The following is a 21675-nucleotide window of genomic DNA, read 5'->3' as shown; positions in this document are numbered from 1 at the left end:
TTTGGACAAGCAAAGAAGTGCTTCTAGCGAAGCATACTTGAGATCACTGAACATCAAGTATTTTATAAAAAGGAGACCATTCAAGATGATCAAAATTCAACGCACTGCTAAAATAAAGTACATTTGCACTTACAAAAAAAAAAAGAAAAAGAAAAACTTACACCTAAACCTGGCCTAAATAAATGGGTATTACATACACCAGCAATAACACGACACATTCCAGTCTTAATTGGTATCACTGGGTGTTGAAATTGTTTGAATGCATCAACCAGTTTAATTATACTGAAACATTTATAAACAGTAGTATTTTAACGAAAATCAGAGAATGGCTTGATAAAGAACAAATGTTATAGAATGGATGATCAATGCATACCAAAAGAAAGCATATGAATAAATACTATACATAAATAAAAGGCAAATAATTACACATATAGACACTAATCCATCAAGAGGCATAAATTCATGTGTACACACACATAGCAAATTAATATAATAAGCACCTACTTTGGTTTTACATGACAACGTTGTTCTTTATTGTACCCTCATAGAAATTCAAATACAACATCCACAAGATCCTTTGTCCTTCTTTGAAATGGTATAATTACAGAGAACTCTATTAGAGGAATGTTTTCAGATAGCCTCAGGGCTTGAGCTCAAATTCCACTCATCAGCGACTCACAAATAAGGCCTTTGTTAGACTTTTCTCTGTTTGTTAATTCATTGGTCTCAATAATCCTCTATGGCATATTTAAGATGATCATTGTAAGTAAACATTTGTATTGAAAATGTGTCCAATTCTGGAGTTATTTAGTTCATAAGACATCTGACTGACCCCATGATAAAGGCAAGAATTATCTGATAAAACACATAATTGTCCTGCACAGAATAATATAGAACAATTTCAGTTATACATTATAAATAAAATATCATCAGAGAAGATCAGAAAATACATTCGGCATGTTATGCCATGCTGTGTTATGGTGTTAAATTTCAAGTTGAGTGATCATCATCGATGAAACAGAGATGCTGACCTTTTTGGGAACTATTAATCTGGTAGCCTAGGCCGTTTTTAAGCAAACAAGAGTGGGCCTCCACTCTGTCCATCCAATTTCCTAGTGCGTAAATTGGACCACCGCTTGCACAATTCTCTATTCATTACTGTGCTGCTGAAAGGAAGCACAGAGGTGGCAGAGTGGTTTTCTTTTCCTTTTTCTGTCTATGTGTGTGAGTGTGAGCGAGAGAGAGAAAGCAAAATGCCTTCCAGGAGGGTTCCCAAGCATAAAGAGCTGGACTTTCCTTCCTCTTTTTGGTTTTGGGGGAGGGGAAATCAGGGGGTTGGGGAGGTGGGGGGTGAAAGCTGTCGTAATTGAAACGCAGCCTAATCAGACTCATTACCATTTTTACCAATTTGCACCACCAAAGATGCTTATTAGGTAACTGTGTTTAATAAGCCGCTCTTTAGAAAACTAACTGTAATGAGCTCTTTAAAGTCAAACTTGAGTGTGATTATGCACTGGAAGTGTTTTGCAGAGCTAAAGCAGACTGGTACATTTAGTCATGTACAATGTCATAATTAAGCTGCACAAACTCTGCACTTCACACCACACAATAGTCCCAGCTGAGGCAGTAGACATGCTGAAAAGTATTTATAATTACTGATCATTACAACCCTGGGGTTTTCATCGCTGGACGTAAACATAATTATGGGAGCTTTTGCTTTTATTCTGCACACAGAGCTCTCTACTTGACAAGCGTGAAAATATTGCAGACAGACAGTAATTATGTTTATAAATAAAAACAAGCTGATATTCATATTCAAATTCACTGGAGATATTCTAAGTAGGGGTGGGGCAAAACATTCTAATACAATGTGAAATGGTAATCGGTATAGCTACAGTCATTCATCTCACATATCAAGTTAAGACTATTTAAACTCAATTTAGAGCTCCATGTAGCAGTAGCTCCAATCTTTGGATGGCAGAGTGCCATTTAACCCCTCATTTAGAAATGATATGCCTTCCTCAGTTACGGTCTTTTCCGCAGCTACTGCCTATACATTTCAGTCTGTCTATCCATAGTAGCAAATTACTACAGGTCTCCAGACTATCAAAGTCAAATGATGCCATATGATTCTATTCTACTCCAAACTTAAAAGGAGGAAATGACTGTACAATGTGCTTATAGTATGTTTATGGCATCTTTTGAAAGTGTTTTTATAATGCCAATAATACAGGAAGATATGAGCTTGAAACCCATTGGAACAGAGGAAGCACCATTTCAAAGTAGCAAACAGGAAAACGTGTCTGACTTTAGCCTGAGCACATGTATTAACATTATCTATCTAAAACTACCCAATGCTGAGCCATTTGCACAGTTCAGATAACTAGAAACAATGTAATTTATCAATGAACCCGCTGATTTGATAGATTAACAATGAATGAGATAATTTATGTATATTACAATATTACATATTATATCTCCTGTCAAAATAAAATAAATAATGGAAAAAAACAGGTTTAAAGGAGGATTTTTAAAATTCACATTTTATTATTTATTATACTACTTTTTATCCATTTATTATTGTACTTAACTGGGTTGTTTCTGGAATATCAAAAAAAGACATTGACACCGAAAATTTAAAGAAAATGTACTGAATCGTGTTAAGAATCAAATTTTAAAAGGCAATAAAAATGTAGAAACATCTTCCACACAAAAAGTTTTGCAAATTAAGTTTATTATTAAGTACTGAAATTAATTTGATATTTATTAAAAAATGTTGTAATTGAAATTACTAGGGCTAGTTGTCAGTAATTCAGAATTAAGAATTAATGCAATGTGGATAACACACACACACACACACACACACACACACACACACACACACACACAAAACAAAACAAGTTGCCATAATTGCAAGTTTCTTTAAATAGCAGTAGTAGCATTTAAGAAATTTAAACTTGTGTGATTTAATTTCAGTCACGTATTATTCAGATAAATTAAGTACAAAGATATAAAACACTTCAGTTTGCTTAGAGAAAAACATTTAATGCATCCAGGACATTTAACTTGAAATACTTTATAAAGGCCGGCAATGAGAACTCAAAGAAATTAAAACTTTAATATAATCCCACTAATCAGGATCCAGTTGGTGAAGTAATATATAAATATGGCATCAAGAATACATTTCATATATAAATTAATTATGCCATTATTATAACTTATGGGACAACAAGTTACAATTCTACAATTCTTTCTCGTATGTGTCCATAGACATCTAATATCAAATTTAGAGGTACAAGATTAGTTAACATTTTCTTAGTTTCGAAATTGCACAAAGACTTCTCTAGGCTTTTTTTTTTTTTTCATAATTTAGTTTTCTATTGACCTTGTCACTGCTAGTTCCTCCTGGGAAGGGCAGCAAACAGACAGCTTACCTCCTTCACACATAACTACAAAGTCATCTTTTTCTTTGCACCGGCAAAAAGGGCACTTCACCAAAGGCTTAACACACACACAAAATTCATTTTACTCCATAAGATCTCAGTCCACTCTGTTCAGGCATCCTCACCTACCACAAAGAGTTTGTTGCGCATCATCATCATCATCCCTCACTGGTGTCCCACATGTAATCACTGCCTATCGTGAAAACACATAACCAAACTGCATGTACTATTCCCCCCACCGAGTGACATTGTCTGTGGTGGGCAAAATAACATGTGGCCTTGAATAGGAATTCACCCAAAACAATAAAATCCATCCATTTTCTTGATCGCTTATACAGCTTAGGTTTGTGGGAAGCCTGGAGCCTGTCCTTGCTGTCACAGGCGGGGTACACCCTAGACAGGTCATCGGTCCATTAGAGGCCTAACATAGAGAGACAGACAGCCACACATCTACACACCAACTCACTTGTATTAGCTAGTGTAGAGATGGCTGTCTGCTAAGATTACTTGGAATTAAGACTGTCATTACCAGTAGATTTGAATTAATAAAACTTTCAAATCTAGAATTTTTGTAACTTATCAAAACTATTTTATGTCTGACAATTTCTAAATTGCAAAGTCATGTGGTGCACCAAAGCAAACCCTCTTTCGGACTATTGCTAGGTCCAAGTCTGCATGTTTTGCACCCCTAATCTAATGCACTGGTTGCTTATTAGGTTTTTACATAAGATTATAGGATTACCATTATGAGCCAGGCATGTTAGCTAAATTATCTCAAAAACTGGTGTGGTCTATTTTGCAGAGATATAAACTAGCTGAACAAATGTGAGGCAAACTACTTGTCTTTAAAGTCATACATAATATTTTATTTAAAAAACGGTATTAATGTCAGGCATAAAATTACCATTACAATACTAGTAGACCACCTATTAATAGTCATCACTACAGTAATAGCTTAACCAAAGTGGCCCTAGTAGTTGCAATCACCATTACTGAGGTAGCACTCATTGTATGTTACTAACACTAAAGCAGACATTTAAAAACTACATCTTTCTCTATTGCTGTTATAATTGACAGTAAATTTATCGCTTACAACCAGAGATGGGTAATCTGATTACTTTTTTCAAGTAATGAGTAAAGTAAGGGATTACTATTGCAAAAACGGTAATTAGATTACAGTTACTTTCCCGTAGGAATGCTGCGTTACTGCGTTACTAAAACCGTGATTTTTTGCGAGAATGTCTCACGACAGCTGTGTTGGTGACAACAGCTGTGTGCAGATCAACAATGGATCACATATCGATTGTGGGAGAGCGTATGAGCGTGCAGCGTTTAAAGCGTGGAAGTACTGACCTTACTTTGAGTTTGATTCCATAAAAAGTGACAAAAACATTAGCGTCCATCGTGCGTGGGAAAAAAAATTCTTTTTACAGCGAAAAAAAAAAACCGCTAAACTTCCAAGCAAGCACCGAGTGCGCAACAACATAATGGGAAATTCACAGAGAAACTCGCGGATTCTTCAACTGACCGCGGCACACCTGCACCAGGGTAAACCTCCGCCTACCCTAGTCCTGCTTTACAGGTGAAAATAGAGCAACAGGACCGCTGAGTCTTTGACTTTATTTATTTCCTGCTGTGTTTTACTTGCATCTATTTGAAAGAGTGAGTGTAAACACAAAAAATATTTTCTTTTATGTGCTGGAATGTGTAGAAAATAGGTTTAAATGTTAAACTAATTTATTCAAGTCAGAGAATGTTGCATATAATAAAATTTTTTCTTGATGCATAAAGTTAAAAGATTAAAACTGATAAAACAAGTTAAAAAAAGAGACTTTTCCATTTGATTACATTTTGTATGATGGATTATGTAGAAAAAGTAGAATTGGGCTGAAAGATCTATCGCTTTATCACCTCTTCAGGTTGTAAATCGTGTTTTTAAAAAGTAACTAACTAACTAAGTAACTAAGTAATTAATTACTTCTGAAAATAAGTAATCAGTAAAGTAACGGGATTACTTTTTTGCGGAAGTAATCAGTAATTAGTTACTGATTACTTTTTTCAAGTAACTTGACCAACACTGCTTACAACAAAATCACCGGTGTTGTGATTTGGCACTATATAAATAAAACTGAACTGAACTGAACCGAGCTAAGTCTAGACCTTCAAATTTGTCCATTCCATTACTCATTTGGGATCATAACATGGAACAGCGGTTTCTTAATCATGTAACTAGTGGTCTTGTGAGGGCTTTTAACATGAAGCCAGTCAGGATTGTCAAATATTTTGTCTTTACAGCTACATTTCAAACAATCAGTGGTCACTTGATTTCTGCATTACTAAGGCATGTAGAAGAACAAATGGAAGAACACCTTGTACCATCTTTACTTCCATGAAATATTGAAAATCCCAGCAAAACCAGGATTTCAAATTACAGAACCATTTTATATAAGTGCATATGTATCACTTTAACAGCATCAGACAAAGCAACTATTAAAAGGAGCAGGAGTTTGTACTTGATGAGATCTGAGTAAATGGATGGATCAACAAAACGATTAAAGTAGACTGTTGGTTTTTTTCTGCTTTGAACCAGAATTCGAAGCTCCTTTTGAATACATGTTTATTAACGTAACCATAGAAAAGGTCAATAATGTCATCTGATCTGTATTCCCTGCTTACATGGCATGATGACATAATCGTCACATGTTTATCTTTATTCAGTGTAAATCTCTATAATTTTGAAATTCAAATCTAAAAGCGTAATGCATTTTTACTATGTACTCCAAATATTCGCTCTAGGGTAACATGTATTCCACATATTTCTTTGCAATTCAGTAAATCATAGGTTGAGAAAATCTCTGAGCTATCATTTTTTCGTCTAAATGATGCTCATTAAACCATAAGTCTTCAGGCCAAGAAGCCCCTGAGGCTACATCTTCCATTACTACCCTAAGTATAGCTAAATCCACACATATGCTAAACTAACAGCCCTCCATGCACAAGTAAAACTTGTACAGTGAATATAACTAAGACAATTACAGGAGAGAGCCTTCATAGTGTTCTGTAGTGCATAATACTGATGAATACTCAAATGGCTTGTTAGTCAAAAGAACACAGTCATTGAACTCAAGCACTGGGTGAAGCTTGTTTAACCATAGAGCACACATACAGTAGAAGCAGTGATCTTGCAAGCCTATATGAACTTTGCTACTCCACTCCTCAAGGGATCACTTACACACTTCAAAAGAGAAGAGAGGCAGATTGTGACCTTGATACACGAAGGCTCATTGACCAAAAGCTATTCAGTAACATTTTCATTCCCAAACGTCCTGTTACCCCAAGGAACTCCCCAGTCCAAGAGGAACAAGAGTATGGAAAAAAGCAAACAGTAAGGTGTAAATTTGGGTTATTTATTTATTAGCTTGTTTTCTTGTTTCTGTGATTTTTATCACTTGTACTTTAATGTAAGGTATTGAACTGGTCTCGCCGAAAACCTGCTACTTGAATTAGAAAACAACAAGCTAAGCCCCTTTGGAAATTAACAGATTATCTTGTTCACTGGTCCAGTCACAACTGTGATTGCTTTCCACTTCCAAATATTAGGCTTTTAGCCATATTAACCTGGTTAAGACATCAATGCAATGACATTATTAAAAAAAGGTAATTGTTCCCAATGCTGAGGCACAAATCAGAATTGTTTTTTATTTTCCTTTTGATCAAATTCCAAATGACACAATCAGTTGGGGTATTTGAACCATTCATTGGATGGCCGCTGTTTTAAATCGCTAGACTGCCAATGGGGAGCCATCCATTGTTATATATTACTGGTCAAAAAAACCCAAAAAACAAACTAAAAATCAAAACCCTAAAACAAATCAAAAAAGGAGCGACAAAACGTATTTAAATTTGCCCCAAGTCATTCCCTACAGAATTCAGTCTAAAAGCACTTATGGAAAAGGAAATGGCCGTTATTTTTGCATACACTAGAAATCCACGGCCATCTGTTGTTCTATTTACTATTTCTTACACATTGAAGTGATTAAAAGTTCAAATTGAACTCTAATTGAAAATAGCCAAGTGAACAGAAAAAGGATGTTTGCCTGTAACTGCTGTCAGCCTTTCGCTGAAGCATTCTGAAGCATTCTGTGATATCGACTGCAAGTCTCAAAGAAGGTCACTTCTCCAACACAGGCCAGACAAAAGGTGAAATGAGACAACTGAAGCAATCTTAGGTCAATATGAAATAGAAATCTCTCAGCTATACTGTAATAAAGTTACTGAAGTGAAGTAGTGAAGGGGAACTTTTACAAGGAAAGAGCTGTCCAGGAGATTGGTTCGCCCACTGGCAAACAATGGCTTCTACTGTAAGAGGTGGCATGGTGAGCACAATACCCTGGAAATGCAATAGGACATTTGTTTTTAAAAGTGTGTTTAAATTCAAATGTAATTTGGAAGTTTTATGCAAGTGATGAAAGCAATGCTCTGGAAAAAAAAAGGGTGTAAATCTTTTAATATTCCACTGTAGTGGTTTTAAAGTGACAAACCAAGAATACCTGCTTAGATCAGTTCTTATTGCAGCTGGACCGTAAAAACAAATCCAATGACAGTATAGGAGACGTTTTGTTCAGTGTTTTATACAAATAACTTTAATATGACTGTTATATTTAAATATTAGTAATATTTACAGTGATGTGAGGGAGGATACCAACATCTTTCACTTAACAGCAAACAAATATTGGAACAAGTAAAACATAAAGACACTGACAACTTTATGAAGTATCCATTCCTCCTTATAGAGTTCAGAACTTGAATTGTGAAAAATAAAAGACAGCACAACTATTTTTATCTTCAAGCATATTCAGTTTAGATTATATACACAAACACCTGTTGAGTAAAATGCAGAGACACTGAGTGAACGTGATTTTCAACCTGCCCTTTGATGCACAGTGTTCTCCAACATACTTCCAGAATAAAATTCTATGGCTTGTTCATAACCAGAGTTTTGTAATTTTTCAAGCTGGCCTTGACACGACCTCTTTAAGTAATCCAATGTGAAACAAATGAAAAAGGAAGAACTTTTTTAAAAAAGCAAGTGAAAAAAATAGTTATTTTTTAAAAATCTGATAATAATTTAGAAAACACCTAAAATCCTTTTGCTGCCAGATCTCTGGATTGTTTCTTATGTGTTAGGGTTTCTCCATAAAGCAGGATCATATTTTGTCAAATCACAATTTTAAATCTTCTTGCTTTATTATAAAAATCAATTTAGAAAAAAAACATTTTGATATAAATTTTGCATGTGACAATAGCAGGATAATATGACCTTTCAACATAAGGTAACGTTATGGAAAACGCATTATGGATTATTGAAAAAGTCCATATTAGCATTCATTTTGTATCTCTGTACAGTACATATCATCATTTAAAATTCCCATTACAATGGTTCTACGGAAATTTCATGACATCAAATGAAGTTCAGCCCTGTAAAACTCAAAATCATGAAATTATTTTATAGGGCTTAGACGTTTGTAATAGGGTTTAAATTCCAGATATCTGTGGTTGGAATAAATGCTTATCTTCTGTATAGATGACTGTTGCAACTATATCCATGCTTAAGAAGGGTAATAGTGTAGTGTACTTTAGTGTAATTCTAATACTTTAATTTTTCCAAAAGCAGAAATGAGTGAGGCAGTATAGTGCAATTGTAAACCAGTGTGAGGAAAGTGGGAGATGGGGAGCCTTCAGAGTGTTTTGACATAAATGAGACATGAATGCAGAAAGGGATGTGAAATGAGAATTATTCCAGAGCATTCCTTAATAGATTATGAAATGAAGGAAAGACAAAAGGTCAATCTGTGTCACAAAGCAACTGTGAAAAATAAATGAGGTAATTAATAGAAATTGAGAGGTGCGCATTAAAACTATTTCTACATTTTCTTTGACTAACACTTTTCAAGGGTTATAAATCCATTCCTTGAGAAAGTTCAGAGATGTGAATTATACACTACAATGCGTTAAGTATCACAAACAGGATAAACAGGCACAAAGATCTCCAGCATTTCATTATGTCGACTTAATACGCGGTTCTTTATACCGTTTAAAATAATGATTGTTCCGCATTGTGCTGTATTTGCATGTTCAGAGTTCAAGCAATTTAAAGCTAATTAATTAGACACAATTCTATTAAGAAACAAATCCCACTCATCAATATACACAACCTAGGGTCACCCATTGCCCAAATGTGAATTGGGTCTTGGACCACATGGACTAGAGAATAGCACAATAGCACTATTAGACCTCACAATAAACAGTTTGGCATGGATATATTCGATGGAGCACGAACTCATCAGTGCTGATGGATTTTACTTCCCTTGACAGAAAGCAGGACCGTCGCTTGGAAATATAGCTTTCTCTTCAATGGTCACTGTAAGAAAATTGGTGAGGAGTTTGATATCCAAGCTAACAAATGGTCGTGTCTTACTATATACATAACACAGCAGCACTGTGCTTTATGTTATTCATCATCAAATATTGAAAGACAACTGTTCGTCCCTCTGCGATTGTAAACATGTGCTAAGATTCTTCCTGCAATGTGCCAAACTACACAAAGCGTATTAAATTTAAAAAGAAAGAAATGAATTAATTCATTGAATTAATGTTAATTAATGTTAATTAATTTACACATATTGTTATAATGTGTCTGAATTTAGTAAAGATGGGTGACTAAAAGGCTTTTCAAAAAATACTGAGGATATATTCAATAATCTGCGTGATGTTGTGTCTTACATGGGGCGATCGTGGCTCAAAGAGTTCCCGGTTCGTCTTGTAACCAGAAGGTTGCCGGTTCGAGCCCTGGCTCGGACAGTCTCGGTCGTTGTGTCCTTGGGTAAGACACTTCACCTACCGCCTACTGGTGATGGCCAGAGGAGCCGATGGCGCGATATGGCAGCCTCGCTTCTGTCAGTCTGCCCCAGGGCAGCTGTGGCTACAACTGTAGTTTGCCTCCACCAGTGTGTGAATGTGAGAGTGAATGAATAGTGGAATTGTACAGCGCTTTGAGGGCCCCGAAAAGTGCTATATAAAATGCAATCCATTATTATTACGTCTTCTGTTCTTAAGTTTTTCTTAACAACTATTGTGCCCTAAATTTTAATTAATCTGATTTATGTTGATACAGCCAAAAAAAACCCTGAACAAACAAGCAAACACCAAAAAAACACAGCTTTGATTGTTAAATGTTCTCTGCTTTTGCCCATCGCCCATGTGCTGCTTGTTCTATTACAATGAATGTTTGAAAGAGGAAAGTAGGCACAAGTCCTTCTGGCAGAAATGTGCAATAAAAAAACATTTACTCCTCTGTTTATTTGTTTTATTTTTGTTTTATTTTTTTTCCTTTTTTCCAGGTTTATGTGTGGATAGTTAAATAAATCTGCCTCTGGCTAGTATGAGCTCCCATGATGAATGGTGCACAGAGTGAACATACAGTAAAGTATACCGGTCCACTTTGTAGAAGGCAGATTGTACAGCCGTGCTCATTTGGGTATGCATGAAATAACAATACTCTACTGGGAGCATTCTAACTTTCAAACACTTGGGGTCAACTACACGAGCAGATTCCACATGTGCAGCCTGTGGCCACTGAGGTCTGGAATCTACCTCCCTCCTGGCTGGGTGACGTTGCATGTTCTATTTCAAGACCGAGGGTTGAAGTGAGGCTGCAGGGAGTGTAACACTGACCCATATGACCTGTGGCCTAGAAAAGCTGCCTGAAGCTCTGCACACTAAAAACTCCTCACTCCTTTGCTACAGCTTTTCAAAGGCAAACAAAACCTTTGCACATAGCATGTGTCTTTTCATGCCAAATGATTTGCATCCTTTTTATTCACATCTTTGAACTGTTGTCACTGTATTCCGCGCTGTTGTGGAGCCTGATGCTCACTCTCTGAGGTCTCAAGTGGGAAGAAAGAAAGGAAGCCAAAGCAAAACTGCTTTACTTTCAGGCTCAGTGTCTACAGGCCACATGTCTCCAGTCATCTGTCACTAGTTTACATACATACTATGACACTTCCTCTCTCTGTGGGAACCCGTTGTCACCACTTGGCCGCCAGCAGAGGCTGACTGGGTGCTAGATGGGTCTCCCCCAGGTACCTCTAGGGAGCCACATTAGACCTAACTGACAGACTGACAGGCGCGTGCGCACACATACACACACACATGCACACACACACACGCACACACACGCATACACACACACACAGTCCATCCCTTGCCCAAAACACTCCCTCCTCCTACAGTACACCAGCTCGCATGCTCCCAAGGCATGGCACACTTTGCATGAAGCAGTGACTTTGCTTTACATCAATTTTTTCAGACATAAAATTATTTTTTCACCCCTCTAGCCTCTCCATGCTACATGGAAGTTTTGAAATGAATAATGGAAACAACAGAGCTGAAGACTCATGGGATCCATTTAAAGATGTGGGAGAGGCGATGCAGTCAGGGGCTTGTGCTGCAGAAACATCACGCTCCAAGTAAATGAATTTACTATTGTTCCGTACCATATAGAAATGCTGCGTGCAGGTCGAATAAAGCCAACAATGATATAATAATATATTTTCCTTCCAAAGGACAACATTAGAGTAAATATATATCAATAAAAACACTTCAAACTTATATTTCAACCAAGTAAAAAGATAATCTGTGACTTGGATACAGTGCAGCAAACGTCGTCTAAAAGTATGAAACCATTCTGCTGTCTACAGTTACAAGACTATACTACAAGCAGGTATCACAAACAGAACACAAGGTTTTCTTTACTGACAGCAACATCCTAGACAGACAAATGGACAAATGGCTTGATTTCCGTTGCGAAAGTGGGAGTTTCAACTATGTTTAGCTATTCTCAGCGAAACCTTCGTTTGCCATTTCCACCTTGCCTCCCCAGATACTTGCGGTGGATGTGAGCAAGCGAGTGTGGGGCAGTCCACTATAACAGCTATTTTAGAGCATGCAAAGTCAACACGACTCCCTGAGGTGATTTCCTGATAATGAACACAAAAGAGGTGTCAGCCCTCATAAAGCTCAGTGATGATGCTGAACTCTCGAACGTTCATTTCTTGCGCTCCTTCGTCTCCTGATTTAAATTAATCTAATACCAGGCGGACTCTAAGAGGGACTGTCAAATAGGCCATATGCAAGACAACAAGGCTTTCCGGGACTATTCACTTAAGAGTTAGAAACAGCTTTATGAATTTAACTTATCTACATTTATTATTAAACAATAGTCACACAACGAGTATTTTTTTTTTCTTTCTTTCCCCACGTATCCAGTCTTCCCGATTTACTTCTGCGCAGACTGCTGTGGTCACACTACAGTGTCACTGCAGACACCTGCTGCCTTTGCCGCAGCCTGACACCTTAAACCTTCATGGCAGCATATACTCAACCTTCTATCCCCCCTTCCCCTTCCCTCCACTCATCCTCATCTCCCTCCTCTCCACATCATCAGGCAAACTTCAACGCACGCTCTCGACCCTGGCACTCAAGGCTCCCTCTGCTAGCTCCTGGCACAATGCCAGCCCGGCAGTCACCGGACTCCACGGAGGATGAATGAGTCGCTAAGAACTTTAAGGAAACCACTGATAGCTCACATCTCATCTGATCATCGTTTTAGCTAAATGCCTCAAATTGATATCTGAGACAATTAGCCTCAGGTGTGATGAAAAGGGGATGAAAAAAAACCCAGTAAAAAAGATGAACTCTTATATTCAGAGCTAATGTGTGCATGCTCTTGAATATAATTTTTGAAGTTTATACAAGGATGTGTTCCAGTCTATGAATTATAACACTATTATATTGTCATTATGACGATTGCAAAGTAAAATGGTTTTGACACATTGTTAGTCTGTGAGAGAAATTTATTTAAAATGACTTAAAAAAAAAAGAAATCCAAATTAAATTTAGAGCAAGCTACATTTAGAATCACAGTAGCAGGATCAAAGCCAGTCAGCTGTTATCACAATTAAATATTGATTAGGACAAGCCAACACCAAGACAAATGTGACAATTTACATAAAAGAAGTAGGGTATTTACCACTAGGAATAACCTATAATGAGTCTGACAAACGTGGTGAAATGAAATAGTATTTAAGGTTGTCTAGTTGCATGGGCTTTCAGTGAAATCAGTAGAATGATGGCCTCGATTACCAGTTTAATCAGACACTGGTTTGTGAGAACACAAGTGGAATTTCAATACAGCAAAAATATTGAGTTTTTTTCTTATCCTCTAGTGAAAGGCTTGCTCCTCTTTCACAATAAAAAACCTCCCCAACAGCAAGCACAAAAAAGAAAACACCTTGGAAGAAGGACAGGAACAAACACCACTCTTCACCAAGGTTATTCAGTGATAAGCAACAGTACTCAGGCATACAATGACAGCTCAGAGTGCCAGCTATTTTCAAAAATCATAGAATTGTAGATTTTGTTAATCATACTCCTTAAGTGTTGGGTATTCACTGCCTCTGAGTAGCAGTAAATTATCTGGCTAAAGAAATAAATTAAAGTTATGGAAGCAGATTCAGTCATAAGGACATAATGTTGTTATTTCTCAGAGAGGAATAACATCCTCGAACTGTCATCTAGAGTTGTCTGCTGCCTCTTCATTCAGACCTTGCTCATAAAGCACCTGAATGACATTCTCAGTCAATCAATTATATTTTGTATTATAAATGTAATTATAAAACGCTTGAGAGATGTAAAGAAAGCTACATTAACAGATGAAAAACACGGGAAAGCAACAGTTCTCTTTGCAAGACGCAGACACTATTCAGAAAGAGCCACAAAACAGTCTGGGCAGAAACCAAATCTTTTTGGTCGGTTAGAAATAAAGAATTTTGCATGACTAATTAAAATGTAAACAGTGTAATGAGGACATCAGTGATTTAGGCAAACGTCTCTGTGGCTGCCACTGGGGGTATGATAATTACAGAGGCAAATCTATGAATGCACATGAATCTCCTACAAGTCCAGATTAAAAGCCTTAGTGCTAAACCTAGTTTAGTACACCTGGGAATTGTCTATTCTAGCCAATCCCCAACAGGCGCTGAACTGCCTTCTCTTCTTATGAGTGTAGAGACACCTCATGTGAAGGAGATGAAACAAAGCCCTTGTTTCAGTGTGCTGGAAATGAGAAGAACAAGGACTTTAAGGCAACAAATGCTATACTGTGTAAATAAGATGCCTGGCAATGAGGGCCTAGACAAACCTGCCCCTGCAACGTACCCTATGAAAGTGTTGCCATTATAATTAGCCATTTGCTGAATCCTAAGCTCTGTAATCATATTATGCTTTATGGTATGGATCGTAATGATATTATAGCATGTTTATGCAAGGACCAGTGTCTTTAAAGATAGAACAGGGCACCGTGTCCATCCTCAAACTGGTCCTCAACATACACAAAGAAAAACAGGCTGGCTGACCTGCAAGCACACAGACACACAAAAGCGCCACTGCACATTTTTTTTTGACTGAAAAAATAAAACAAACTGCAATAAACAAAGGAACTCTAAAGGGCCGTTTAAATTACAGACAGTAGTAAAGCAGACTCTGAATATCTGTTCGCTTCTTTAATATAAAGCCAGCATTGTTTTATCAATTACTACCTGTTAAACTAAATTAATGTCAGAGTATTTTGTTAGAATTAGAAAAAAATGTGACAGGCCCGCAGCTAAGAGACATATGAAGGGTAAGTACAAGCAGCCAATAGTAGGCACATGCATTTTAGAAAATGTCTATGCCATATGCTGTCACTCAGAGGGAAAAAAAACAAGTCTGAGCAGACAGTCACTGTGTCTAAATGAGATGGTAGGAGGAGGAGGAGGGAAGAGAGAGGGAGGATGTCAAGGATTCACGGTCCTTCATCTTTGCAGTAGAGCAAACACGTCCCTCAGTATAGCAACAGACAGCTGCCTCCACCTTCTAATGCAGTCCAACTTAAATCACTGCAAGAATTGTCAGTGCAGAGTGAAACACACACAGATAACATAGCAAGCTGCCATAAGGGAAACGACAGAGATGTGGATACAAGTGAGGAAACGAACAGAGAAAGAAACAAAGAGAGAGGAGGGGGAACATGTTAAAGATTGGAGGGGTTTTTTTTCTGTCCCTTTGGCTTGAGTCTTACTCCGTTGGGGGACTCCCTTGCTTTTTATATGAAAAACAGGAAAGACACCACTTAACATATTTTCTGAAAGATGACAATCCTGCACTGATCTGGTACAACACACTGTAGTCAAGGGGCTGAATGGGATTTCATCTAGTTACCGACAAATAGATCAGTCTGTAAAGATGAGCATTTCATCTATTTACAAAAGCCCTGCAGACATCCCACGGGGTGTTTACAGAGAGTCAGCTCAAGGTATTCAGGGGCTGGCTTTAATTGTTGTGATTAGTACATATATAAAGTGTCAGTTCCACCACACACCACTTCCCTAAGGTAATAGTTTAAACCGTGCTGTCAATTTTAGTGATCACTAGTAATGTTACACACTTTAGATTATAGACAGAACATTTAGAGATTTAGAGAAGCTAAATTGATTCACAAGGACAAGATGCATTCACAAGATGCACAGTCATAATTATTTTTTGCTTCATGTTTGTGTACTTATATTACTTAATTATAGATGTACTCAACAAGAAATCAAGAAATCACCTGTTGTTTTAATTTGTTTACACTGTGTTTCAGGAAACCTGTTTAGATTTATGTGACGCTATTAGCACATATAAAGAAGCAGCAGTAAAATAAGCAAGAAAAAAAAGTGAAATATCCAAATTGTTTTTAAAGTATGATTAAAAAACCCAAACATTTTATTACATTGCACTGCAGTGTGGAAAAGAAATGGATTTCTTTGACCACCATTAGCAAGGAATCCCTTTGTCAATATTTCTATATCCTTCTGCCATAAAGTACATGCAGTTTTTTTTAGTTTACTTCATGCAACTTCTTGTTATTCTTTGCACTCACTCTTAAAAGTGTGAACATGTGTGACATAAGGCAAAGTAGGTGATGAAAACAGGAGTCAAAACTGAGACTTGTGTCAAATAGCAGCTTAGGTTGTTATCATAAGTGCTATCCTATCAGAAATAAACAGAGCTGTCAGCTTCTTTTCCATGCACAACAGAGGTGTCTGGGGTTAAGTAAGGATCTGCAAGAATCGGCTAACACGCTGCAGGAGCTCATACATGGAACCCTTCCAGGGTTTGAATCCTGATAAGTATGCTCAGGGTGAGTAAGAAGGCTATTTAGTGTGTACAAATACTGTAAATTTATCAAGATAAAACCATAAACCCACCTCTGAAGTCATAATAGCCACAAAAATTATACTGTAGGTGTAAACCTCCAGGAAAATGCATGCGTTGCGATATATATATATATATATATATATATATATATATATATATATATTTAAATTGTCAGTTAAATTACACAAGTCTATCATTTGAAATCATACATTTAAAGATCGTATACACTGTACATGACATTTAGATTACAAGCTCTGGCTACAGATTAAATAAAATATATTTTTTAATGTTTAAAACTAAGTGTAGTCTCAGCCAGTGTGCATGTCAGAGAAGCTCAGACCAAAAGTCTGCAATAAAAATACCTACCACACATGGGGTATAAATATGAAAAACATTTTTTTTTTTAAATCAAACCGACAAAATTAATACCCACTTAAAAAAAAAACACATTACAACCAAACACTCAAACATAATGAACGTGGCGGTAATGTACATTTTTTCCACTGAGTGACGGATGCTGGAATGCTGTTATTTTTGAAGAGGAATGAAAACATACTTCAGCTCACTGCTGATGATGTTAATTTCCTCTCAAAGCAAAACATGCAAATGAAATGTGCGAACACAATTAAGTAAATTGTTCTATGGAGGTGGAAAAGGTTCACTTAGGACAAAGTGTTTGAAAAAGAGAGAAAGCACACAACTTGTTACTTCACTGACTTTGCGTTCATTTACTGGCTTTTCACGAATCATTTCCACTTTATCATAAATGACAGCATTTTTTTATACGTTGCTTGTGAACTAATTTGTGAGGAAATACGATATTGTTTCACCTGTAGGTCTTTCTGGATTGTGACAGCTAAAGATAAAAGCAGTGTGTGTTTTCCTTAAACTTGGGTTACTTGGGTTATCTCATCAGGTATTTTGTAATGTTGAAACAAGACAGCAAGCTTGTATTACCAGTAGTTTTGTTGTATAAATTATTTTAGATCATGCTTCATAACTATAGTATATTTGTGATGCAACCTGATTACTATGGAACCATGACAATATATTTATGTTCTAACAACTCTGAAGACACCCATTAATTCAAAGCCATGTCATAAATCTGAAAATAAACTATGTTTAAAAAATGCAATTTTCTAGATGGGCAAATATTTCTATTTATGGTTAAACTATACTATAAAATCAGACTCCATATAAGAATTGCTGGTAGGTTTGAAATGAGAGCTCTTAATACTAATTTGTAACCCTAACAAAAGAAGTCATATTGTTAGAGTTATGCATGCAAGGAAATGAAAGCAGGGAAAGGACAAAGAAAAAGGAAAACTGGACATCAAGTATGTCAATTACAGAAACCAAACCAATTAAAATGGGGGCAAATTTCTTAACCTACACAAGGCACTTTGAACTTAATTGATAATGCCACTTGTACAAAATTAATATCACGATGTACCCTCGTCTATGATCTACAATCATTAAATTATTTAACCTAAATCAAGTAAACTTCTGTAGATGAACCAGGCATGCACAAAGAAAAACACACACACACACACACATTTACTGCAATGGAAGCCTTTTTTCAAATATGACAATTAAAAATAATAATATTAAAGATAATTACAAATTGAACATACCATATATACTGGTGCTAGTGATCATGTCTTCAAGCCTAAAAACAAGAGGAGAGGGAAAACAGCAGAAACGGAATTTTCACGAGGAGGAATTCCAAAGGTTGCTTCTCATTACAGCCACTTTTTGCTCAGCTATCGGATTTCACAACTTTCAAAACGCACGGTCCCCTTTTCTTCCTGTAGGTATTCATTTAGAGCGTATAATTAAGAATAATAAAAACGAAGAAGAACGCATCGTGCGACTCATATTTTTCGAAGCAAAAAAAAAAGAAAAGAAAAAAAGAAAAAGCCCTGGAAGGAGACGCAAAAGCCACACAGGCGCGGCTGGAGGCTGTCACTTCTTGCGCGAGTTGAAACAAGAGAATAGGAAGCATGTGAGAGACTGTGGATGACACAAAACACACATTCTTCATGCCGCCCATTAGAGGAAGAGGCTAAACCAGCGTGATGCCCCCTCCCTTTACTTTTAAAATAGATTACTTGCCAGCAGTTGTCCCACTAAGCGCGCAATGACAACCCATCTATTAACCACCCGCCTGCGGTTATCGCGGCAAGTTTTATTCAGGCTGACATGCAAAAACTTCTCGTTGCAGGGAAGTTATTTTGGAGACAGATTCAGCCGTGCGTGTAACCTTCGCTTCACACAACGGAGTGTTGCACGTTAATTGTAAAGTCCCTTTCCAACTTCATAATCTTCTTTTGGTATTTTCTAAAGCAGCGGCCGGTAATTTTGATTCGAAGAACGCAGAATGATTGGCCACAGACTGCGCTGCAGCTCTGTGACGCGCGACACCGTCTCTCTCGCTGCGAGCATTTGTGCGTGCAGAGCTGCTCCGTTTCTCTTTTTAATTGTTCGCATCACTGAGAGACATAACAGGACTTACCTGTGTAGGTGACAGGGCAGCGTCAGGGTTTATAGTACCATCGATCCAGTGAGTGTGCAGATGAATGGCTCGCTGGGGTTAAGCGTGGCTGCTCACGATTTGAAACCATTCCAAGTTAGTGAGGTGAAGACTGACCACAGCCTCTGCCATGTTGGAATTCCAAACCCTGGACAGCTGCTCCACTGACTGAAGGCAGTACGCTGCACACTGCGCATGTTCTGTCCGGCGAGAGCCAAATTCAAAGAGAATGAGCCTTAATGAGCAGCAGTTCACTTGTAGCCTATCATGGCAAAAATTTTGCTCTGGGGCAATTTGACGTATTAACTATCTAATTATACTTCTGCAAGCACTGCTGAGAACTCGTTGGCACTGTGTATGTGTGCTGCTGTAAACACTCTTCTGAGCCACATGTGTATTTGCACATTTATTCAACTGTAGGTATGATGCGTAATTCGTTTGGCTTTGCATACATTTTACATATACAGAGTCAACAATGAGAATGAAAAGCATCTGTTGTTTTCCAGGTCATACACCAAGCGTATCAGCTGCTTTTTCTGCCATTGTTGATCCAAATGATGGCATGAATAATGTGAATAACCACATGCAGTGCATCAACAGTGCACTGGTTTAGGGTAAGAAAATATTAAGCAATACGTAGACATATGCATGTTTGCTGGGAGTACGAATTTACAGCGAGCAGCAGGTAGTTAGACACTGTAGTCTATGCAAAGTGCCTTGCAACCTCACACTGAAAAGAAGACTGGAAACCAGTGCATCAAGCCTAGAAGAAATCACATCTTTACCCTTCACATAACCCCCCATAAAACTGAAATTCATTTACACTATTAGGTATATATATAGATCTATATATTGCATATAGATATATAGATCGATACAAATCAATGAGCTATCAGTGCTGGTGCTGGTAAATCTTTTTAATTTCAAACAGAACTAACATAGTTGTTTCCCATTGTTTCCTAAAATGAACTAAAAGCCATCTTATTGTAATTTGTATCAAACTGGCAACTACCAAGGCATGTTTTTGTGTGGCGTAAACTGTTATCTTCCTTTCATTGTCATGATGTATATTTTAGCAGGTTACTCTCAAACTATTCACTATGATCTGTATTATCTGTGGCCTTGAAAAAAGAAGGTGATCTCTTTCCATTGGGGTAGTGCTGCAGAAAGACCCTGGTTAGACACATGATATGAGGTTTGGCACCAGAAGTCGCATTATGCCCTCTCATCTCCATACTCAAGGCCCTGGGAGTGATGCATTGATTTAGCCTTCAGTACTCCCTTGACTGCACCATGCTAATTCCAACTGCATAAACTCTTTGGAGAAATCCTACCCACAAGGCAGGACATGGAGCAGCCACTGAAACTCTCTGGGAAATGGCAGTTTAAGCTCATACACTCCAGAATCGTTTGCTACTGCTGCATGGAAGTCTATTCTGTTAGAGATGATATGAAGAAAAATGCCTTGATGACAGAAGTCAATTCAAATACATTCTGCTGCTGATTATTGACAGAGGGGGCTCAGATAATTTTCTAATAATAGGAGAACAATGTCTCAGATTACCAAAACTGAGTGTCCATGCTTGTAGGAGCGGCCAGTGAAAATCTCTCTGTGTTGTGGAGGTCACGGTGAAAACAACAGCAGTGCATATCCATGTGTAGCTTTGTCCGGTGTCTCCTTCCTCATATGGGCATGTTCAGTATGTGCCTTTGTCCTTGTGTCAGCAGGCAGGACATTCTAAATTATTTTGCTCAGCTGCCTCCCTGAACTCTTGCTACAGCACGTCAATACACACATCATGCAGACACCTGCACATACAGCTACATGGAGCACAGTTCATGTCCATCACACACTTGAATCCTTGACACATATCAAACCCTCAGAAAAAATAAGGTTAGCCAGATATGATTTTATCTATCTATCTATCTATCTATCTATCTATCTATCTATCTATCTATCTATCTATCTATCTATCTATCTATCTATCTATCTATCTATAAAATTTATGTATTTGAGTTTCTAAAAAGGATATATTCAGTATATTCATTTATCTCACAGAATAACATCAGTTTAAAAATTATAATGCTCATGCTTGAACACTTTTGAAGTATAAAAAGTTTATAAATTTAACATGCTCACACAGACACACAAAATGCACACACACACATAAGTGCGCACACGCACGCACGCACGCACGCTCGCGTGCACACACACACACACACACACACACACACACACACACACACACACACACACACACACACATACACACGCAAGCTGAAATTGTTCATTTCCCCAGGAATGAGGTTAGGGGTTTACATGGCATGTGACTGGCTGTTTTTTAACCTTCTGCCTACAGACTCTTATGTCATGTGTGATCACTTCAGCAATGTTGCTGGGCA

At 37.4% G+C, this 21675-nt stretch overlaps 1 protein-coding gene across 3 annotated transcripts in view; it reads right to left on the bottom strand.

Annotated features, from left to right (window-relative positions):
- The window catches only part of fign (fidgetin), a 28282-nt gene extending 8859 nt beyond the window's left edge, over positions 1-19423 (bottom strand). The window contains exons 1-2 of one of the 3 annotated variants that reach the window (XM_086266689.1): positions 19255-19423; positions 18374-18408 (exon numbers count right to left, since the gene is read on the bottom strand). In XM_086266689.1, the coding sequence (XP_086122815.1) occupies positions 18374-18398 (25 nt within the window). In that variant the 5' untranslated portion in view covers positions 18399-18408; positions 19255-19423. Of the gene's footprint in view, positions 1-18373 lie in introns of all 3 variants that reach the window. The other 2 variants (XM_086266688.1, XM_086266690.1) reach the window with 2 other exon arrangements.
- Between the last annotated feature and the right edge of the window lie 2252 nt (positions 19424-21675).

This window comes from Aulonocara sp. 'chitande type north' Nkhata Bay, linkage group LG16 (genome assembly GCF_057382095.1).
Source record: "Aulonocara sp. 'chitande type north' Nkhata Bay isolate Kocher_YH1m ecotype deep benthic linkage group LG16, A_spYH_male_GT1.1, whole genome shotgun sequence".
Taxonomy (NCBI): Eukaryota; Metazoa; Chordata; class Actinopteri; order Cichliformes; family Cichlidae; genus Aulonocara; species Aulonocara sp. 'chitande type north' Nkhata Bay.
The sequence above is the reverse complement of the archived record's forward strand: the minus strand, read 5'-3'. Positions and strand labels throughout refer to the sequence as shown.